The sequence below is a fragment of the Priapulus caudatus genome, unplaced genomic scaffold, assembly GCF_000485595.1.
Source record: "Priapulus caudatus unplaced genomic scaffold, Priapulus_caudatus-5.0.1 Scaffold1835, whole genome shotgun sequence".
Lineage (NCBI taxonomy): Eukaryota > Metazoa > Priapulida > Priapulimorpha > Priapulimorphida > Priapulidae > Priapulus > Priapulus caudatus.
Genome location: NW_014578896.1, coordinates 41,362 through 49,860, shown reverse-complemented (window position 1 = coordinate 49,860; position 8,499 = coordinate 41,362). Strand labels below are relative to the sequence as shown.

Sequence of the window (8,499 nt, the reverse complement as noted above, 5' to 3'; positions counted from 1 at the left end):
GCACACAACGAGTATGCTGCACCCAATGAGTACGCTGCACACACCGAGTATGCTGCACCCAATGAGTACGCTGCACACAACGAGTATGCTGCACCTACTGTCTACCCGAGGAGAGGGGAGTATGCTGCACCAGCTGTCCGTGGAGACTACCATTAAATCTGGACGCGAATCGTAATTCAACGTTGATCTCCGTAGAAAAAAAAAACACAAAAAACGACCCTCCCCCCCACTGACAAATGAATCCCTTACCGACAGCAAGGAGCTAAATATTTAGCTCAATATTTAGCTCAAATATTTAGCTAAATATTTAGCTCCTTGACCGACAGATGCATGGATGATGAAACGTTTATCGTCTTGATGACCCGACAGCTCGTCCGGTCGCCCGTCGGTCAGCCGTAGAGCAATGTCCGACCCGGCAACCGTGACGACTGTCCTTGTATGTAACGCGAGCGCAGACTGGCATTCATTCATGTTCGTAACTTTAAGCCAACGCGAAGAAGTGAACCCGCGCGATGACGACAACGATGACGATGATGATAATCCGCGTGGAGAGAGCAGGCGGCGACCTTCCTCCGACCTTGGAAGTCGCAGCCGCTCGACCTTTGACCTGTACGTGTTAAGCAATTGTGACATTTATAAGGCCGATTTTTTTATTTATTTATTATCGCGGTGATTAAAAATCTTATTATATGCACGTAGTTTGCTCTTTGGTGGTATTTCCTTATGTATGCGCTCGTACGTAATTACATCGCACTGCCTGTAAACTCGATAATTCAACAACAAAACATCTCTAAAACCTCATTAGAAATCCTATAAAACTATGGACGCAAAACATCTAAAACATCATTAGAATTATCACTAAATTATAGACACACAACATCTCAAAACCACATCAGAAATCCTACTAAATTATGGGCGTTAAACGTCAAAAACTTTATTAGAACGATTACAAAATCATAGACACAAAACATCTCAAAACCGCATTGGGAATTCTACTAAACTACGGCCACAAAATATCTCAGGCAATAATGTAAACCACCTCGCTAAGCGTCCGTGCTAAGACACACGGTATCATACGTGAATAATATATTAAGAAACAAGATAACCCCATTACACATTCTATCTAACGAAAACCACGAGTGCGATTGTCACTCTGTCGTATGAGTGAATTTATACGTCGTTTCTCGTCGTGTGCGTGCAAGTTGTCCAAAACGAACGCTAGAGAGCAGCACGTGATACACCCTTAGGTGGGTAACCACGTCGGCGTGACGTCACCTAGATACGTCAGCGTGTTCCAGTTGATGACGGAGGCACTAGAGAAACCGGGGCGACAGCTGCGTCATGTCCTCCTCTCTCTACCAGTCTGAAATTATTGCCCTCAAGCGAATGAAAAAAAAACGCGAAGCGGTCATGTACGAAGGGCATATCAACTCTCCATTTTTACTTACCGTTCCCCTAAAATTTCCTCCCGTGTTCCTCTTTCTAGTTCCCCCGATTTCGTTTCTTTTTAGAGGCTGAAAAAGCATTGTGTGAAGTTATAGAATTCGCTGCGCTGCGCGGGTATCTACTCTAAGCCATGCTATGAGAGAAGACAACATTCCTCTCTCTCCTCTTCCAGTACAGAGACATCCCATCGCTGCATGTGCTAAATCTCGTGTCAGTCCGTTCCCGGATCCGTAAATAATCATAGAGGAATTGTGTGCCGTTAATTCCTATTCTATTAGGTATCTATTCTCTATTATATTTCTATTTAAGTGTGCTAAATTGCATGATTTGCACCCCAATTCAAAAAAGTTCTTACCGTGGGAGTGAACACCCACACCCTCCCCCGCTCGATCGCTCCGCTCCCTCGCATCGTTTCCTGTTCCGTATTCAAATTTCTCAAATCGGGTAACCCTGTCTGCCCCTTCGAACCCCGCTGGGGGTTTCACCACCAGACTCCTACTGAAACCGTACCACTTTAAAATTCCTTCCGACGGGCCTGGAAAAGGTGAGAAAAGGAAGAGAGAAAGGAATTCCGCGTCCGTGATGTAGTGTCTGTATATGTGCCTATAAGATATCTTCGTGCTTGCGTGTATGTGTGTGCATCTGTGCCTGTGTGTGTGTTGTATGTATGCGCGCGTGTGATTGCGCGTACGTGCGCGCATCTCCCTCTTTATTCCTCCCTTCCTTTTCTCTCATCTTTCCTTCCTCTTCTCCTCTCCCTTCCCCTCCGCGTGCGCGTGTATTATAGGCGTAAATTCACACACACACGCACGCTTGCACGCGCGCGCGCACACACATCCACGCACGCACGCACGCACGCACGCACGAACACACACACGCACGCACGTACGCATGCACACATCCCACAATGAATGAATCAAAAGAGAAATGCACCTAAATGCACAAGCAGAGACGCAAAACGCAACGTTTCCGGTAGAATAAATATGATGTACTTTATTTCTGCAGACACACAAACACAGGCGTTAAGCACACGGCCATCCTGCTAAAATCTGCGCCTTTCGCACCTAATTTACATACGCGCGCATATCTTACAGTGGAATCGCGGACGAGACAGAGCGAGAGCAGGCGCGCGCGCGTGCAGGAAAAGGGGTAATGCTATCCCCCGGGCGTGGAGGGAGGTTACCGCAACGAGGTTAACGCTAAATCCCGACGAATTGACACAATTTTCCCAGATCCGAGACAATTTTAGAGGGTCTTTCCCACGTCCCGATGGACTTCTGTTCCCGAATCACGGAAAATTTATCTGAATTTTCCAGTTTTCAGGTAAATAAAATGGCCAATCCCGCGTCCCGAAAATACCCGTTCCCCCCCTCTATTAACGATTGATTCTAACACACCAGCATTGTCGCATGATGATGTAACAATATACGGTGCGTCACTACCACAGCCACCTGGCCGGCCGTGACTTGTAAACACAATCGCCACTAAATGCAGCCAATTAACAACCTAATTACCACAGAATCACTGCAAATTCTGCCGCCAACTATCGCCCAACTGAAATATACCGGCCGCTATCTTGCCTGGCAGCATTCTTTAGCCGGGAGATGTTTATAACTAATTGCGTAATCAAAAGAAAATGGGGGCCGGCGCGAGGGAGGGGGAATAAAAGGATGACGTCAGCGTCTCACATCGCGCGTCCTTGACAACCGCTAACGTAAGCGGTCGACGCGCGTATAGAGGGCGCGCACAGTAAACAATGGCGACGATTGACGCTGATAGAGCGCCCATAGAAATCATATACTAGTTATAGTGAGACTCTCTCTGTATATGTTTCTATGGGGGTGGCGATGGGGAGGGAAGAGGGGGGGGTGTTGAATGAATCACAACCCATCTTGCCGGTCAAGGACTGCGTGTGTCGCTTTATTGTTGGTTCTTTCGTCAGAGATTTAGGAAATATAGCCGTCGTCATTGTCGTCATTTCCTGTGCCCAGTACCGCGTGACGCCATTATTGCCTACATCCATATACATATACATATACTAATATATACTATAATATATATATATATGTATTGTATACTACACATATATATATTATATATATGTATATAGATATATACATGTATATTAATATATAACACATATAATAGATATATATATATATATATATATTGCCTATATCATTAGCTGATACATTAGGGCCCGCTAATATAAAAACCGTTTATTGCTTAAAAATTAGGGACCGCGTGGGTAGGAAACCCCGCAAAACACCACTCCCACATAGAAAGCAAGAGGGCAGGCAGAAAGAGAGCGCGCCTGAGAAGAGGAGCAGAGAGAGAGAGAGAGATGAGAGAGAGAGAGAAAGAAGCGAGACAGTGATAGAGGAAAGAGAGAGAGAGAGAGGGAACGGAGAAAGAGAGAGAAAGGAGAGAGAGAGAGAGAAGAGAGAGAGGAGAGGAGAGAGAGAGAGAGGGCGGCGAACGTGAATAGAGAGAGGAGAGCGAGAGAGAGAGAGAGAGAGAGAGGGAGAGAGAGCAGCAGCAGAGAGAGAGAGAGAAGAGAGAGAGGGTCGTCATTAGTCTAAATCTAGTTGCATCGGGGGAAAAGCAAGACAGCGTTGGAAACACAAACCACTTAGTAGCCAGTACGTTAACAGCCTGAGGTAACCCGTTCCAAGGCAACAACGACAGTTGTTTACACGCTCTCTCTCTCTCTCTCTCTCTCTCTCCTTCTCTCTCTCTCTTCTCTCGTCTCTCATCTCTTTCTCTCTCTCTCCTCTCAGCGTACAATAGCACGCATTGTTACGCCTGTCGTGTCGAACTATCGGCACAGCTGCAAGAATTAAGCACACGAGTCATAATTATACGTACTTATCCACGCCACCTACGCACCGCCGCTACGCACGTCACGCACACACACATGCCACGCTAACGCCACACACACAACGCACACCACGCGATCGCTTCTTGAAATGCGCACACGCACGCACAGCGACCGCTTCTGATATGCGCACACCACGCACGCACGCACGAAGGGTACTACACGCGCCAATCTTTCGTCCGTTCAACGGACACCTTACTAATACATTGATTGCCTATAAGCAATAAGACATAATCCCCGGTGATCCTATTACAGTATGATGCCTATCTATACACGCGGTGCCTAGCGGGGTTTGCTTCGGCGAACGACGGGGCCCGTCCGTGTTACGTAATGCGTGCGACTCTAATACACGAACACAAACAATATTTTCTTTCGCCCTTTTACAAACGCCGAATGAACGAGCGAGCCACACCAAGAAGATTTTCATTATCGCTTTTACAAACATTCCCAATGAATGATCGCATGAATGAGCGAAGGGCCACAAGGCAGGCAATTACGGCCCGCTAAATACTATTACGGACATTGGTCCACCTAGTGGTGCGTCCCCCAGGCCTCGTGTGTACTTATGACAACGGACCGCGGTGGACAAATACCATTAATTAAGCTAGCAATGTTGTCTGCCATCGAACGAAAGCTTCGCCTCACACGCGGTCGCAAAACTAGAGCACTGAGCGGCGAACGACAGAGGGAAAGTTGTTCGCGGATGACGAGAAGCGCGAAAAAAGAAGCAATGCGAAAATTAAAAAACGTTTCTACTTGACTCATTGAGACGAGAATCTCTCGCTCGCCGGACAAGATAATCACACACAACACGGGCACTTTGGTGTGTGACACGCAATGGCGACGGTAACCGTTACACACACACACACACACACACACAACACAACACACACACACACACACACACACACACACACACACACAACACCACACACAAAAAATACACACACACACACACACACACACACACACACACACAACACACACACACACACACCACAACGCCGCGCGCACACGCGACGACACATACACACAACCACACACACACCAACCACACACACACACACACACACACACACACACACACAGCACACACGCACACGACATACACACACGCACACACACACCACACACACACACACACACAACACCACACACACTCTTCCTCTCTCCTCTCTCTCTCTCTCTCTCTCTCTCTCTCTTCTCATCTCTCTCTCTCTCTCTCTCTCTCACACACATACACACACACACTCACACGCCAAGACAAAGAACCCTCGACGAACATTCATCGAACAATGAACAATCACATTGGATGCTCTCCACCCCGCGGCACTGTAATTAGGGCAATAATTGCAAACCACGGCCACGCCGCCCCGACGCTGCTCACGGCAGACGCGCGCTCGCAAGCAGCGGCCGCATCCTTTAAGCATCCGCCGATGGCCGGGTCACGTGACGGCGTCGGCGCGTGATAATATACGTGTCGTGGCGACGATCGTTCGTCACTCTTGCTTAACACGTCGACGGGACAAAGGAAGAAGTCCTTACTTCTCTTCTCTCAGCAGAACTTCAGCGACTCACCGATAAACCGTAAAGTTTTTAGTTCGTGCTGATGATGGTACGTCCGTTGTGATGCTGGTTGGTGTGTGCATGGTTTGTTTGTCAGTGCGTCACCCTCTCTCTCCTCTCTCTCTCTCTCTCTCTCTCTCTCTCTCTCTCTCTCTCTCTCTCTCTCTCTTCTCTCTCTCTCTCTCTCTCTCTCTCTCTCTCTCTCTCTCTCTCTCTCCTCTATGTTGTTCCTCTTTCTCTCATTCTCTCTTCTAGCTATCTCTCTTTCTCTCTTTTTCTCTTTCTCTCTTTCTCTCTTTCTCTCTTTCTCTCTTTCTCTTTTTCTCTCTCTAAATATCTACCTATCTATCTATCTACCTATCTATCTATCTATATATATCTATTTATCTATCTATCTATCTATATATCTATCTATCTATCTATCTATCTATCTATCTATCTATCTATCTATTATCTATCTATCTATCTTATCTATCTATCTATCTATCTATCTATCTATCTATCTATCTAATCTATCTATCTATCTCTCTCTCTCTCGTCTCTCTCTGTGCTGTCTGTCTCCTCTCTCTCTCTCTCTCTCTCTCTCTCTCTCTCTCTCTCTCTCTCTCTCTCTCTCTCTCTCTCTCTCTGTCTGTCTGTCTCTCTCTCGCTCATGTTAGTATTAAGAGGCATTGTAGTTAGTAATGAGTTATTAGTATTATTATTATAGCTAATGTTATATTTATATGACATATAATAATATATAACATATTATATTACATAACATCATGTAATACCATGGCATTAGTGGTAACTGAGCATATATAGTCTCATGGTAGCATCACTGAGGCGTGGCCAGTAATAGTGTTCTTGTGTATTGAGAGAGATAGCAATACTGTACAGCAAGTGATAGCATCAAAGGCACGGCGAATTTTAGGTTCGGCGAAGTTGAACTGTGGAATAATAATGATTTAATTTGTGTGATAATAACGAGAGATACTGAGATACTGAGGCTGCAATGAAGTGGACATGCTAGGTTGTTTCATCATCCGGTTCTCTCCTTCGCTCGCAGCCAATCATGAACGCGTTCACCTCCGCCATCTTGCTGGGCCTCGTCTGTGGCGCCCTCTGCGGACTCCACGACGACGGCTACGGGGCGACCCGCCGCGGTTACCATGACGACGACGCATACGGTCACGGCGCCGCTGACGGCTACGCGAGCGGCCCGACGTACGGCACCCGTGGCTACGATGGTGTCGCGCACAGCGGGCTCCGACACGGAGACGGATACGGAAACGGCGGTTACCAACACGGAAACGGATACGGAAACGGCGGTTACCAACACGGAAACGGATACGGAAACGGCGGTTACCAACACGGAAACGGATACGGAAACGGCGGTTACCAACACGGAGCACTTGACGCCGGTTTCCTTGGCAACTTCGGCGACCTCGGAGTCGGAAGCCTCGGTCTCAAGAACTTCGGCGGAGAATTCGTCGACGTCGAAGGTTTCAACTTCAACCAGGGCCGCAGCGACGCCGCCGCCGTGGCACCAGAGGGATCTGCTATCCGATCCCGTCCGGCCGTCGTCGGAGATCGTCACCGATCTGGATCCGCGAGCCAATACGAGACCAGCGCGGCCGAGAGAAGCGGAGCCGGATCGGGAGAGGCCGGCGTCGCTATCAGCGCTGCCCGCAAGGCTGAGCAGAATGCAGCCCAGCAGTTCACGCAAGAGGCAGCCGGAGCAGGACACGCGAGGGCCGGAGCCGGATACAGATTCCAGAAGGTACCACGCGTCGCCTACCAGCCCGTCAACATCGCCCCGGCGAAGGTACGCTTAGGCAAGACCGTGCGTCATCCATCCCCCCGCGGTGCTCCTGCTGCTCTCGCCGTCCGCGGGTCTCATGCTGCACTAGCCGAGCACGCTGGACCAGCCGAGTACGTTGCACCAGGCCAGTATGCTGCACCAACCGAGTATGCTGTACCGGCTGCATATGGCAGACGCACAGCGTATGATGCACCCGCTAGGTACGCTGCACGCAACGAGTATGCTGCACCCGCTAGATACGCTGGACGCGCCGAGTATGCTGCACCCAATGAGCACGCTGCACACACCGAGTATGCTGCACCTACTGAGTACGCTGCACACAACGAGTATGCTGCACCCAATGAGTACGCTGCACACACCGAGTATGCTGCACCCAATGAGTACGCTGCACACAACGAGTACATCGTCCGGCATCTTAATCTTCATGCTTTTCTGGCTTCCTTTCGCTTCATGGCATATTTCGATTTTCTAGATTAGGGTTATTATGTTTAATACGCGGATATGATGTGCAGGCACATTTTTTCAGTATTTGACGATTTTACGATTCAAGTATACAAGCGTTTTCCCTTATAGGGATTATCTAAATCGTAAAATCGTTTATTTCGTTATATCGGTTCAAATGTATTTGAACATTCTTAAGTTTGATTATATGTGTAGACTATCAAGACGCCGGTTGCTAAGCAGCGGCATTTATCTTTGTAATATTATCTGAAGTTTGTTAATGGGATTTATGTTTGACTAAAATGTAAGATACTTTTTAGTTTATTAGATCTATTTTTGCTCACTATTAAACACACTTCGG

At 47.9% G+C, this 8,499-nt stretch overlaps 1 protein-coding gene across 1 annotated transcript in view; it reads left to right on the top strand.

Moving 5' to 3' along the window:
• The window catches only part of LOC106817712 (glycine-rich protein DOT1-like), a 9,664-nt gene extending 1,490 nt beyond the window's left edge, over positions 1–8,174 (top strand). The window contains exon 2 of the mRNA XM_014822402.1: positions 6,942–8,174. Within this exon, the coding sequence (XP_014677888.1) occupies positions 6,948–8,174 (1,227 nt within the window). The 5' untranslated portion in view covers positions 6,942–6,947. The remainder of the gene's footprint in view (positions 1–6,941) is intronic.
• Positions 8,175–8,499: the final 325 nt, after the last annotated feature.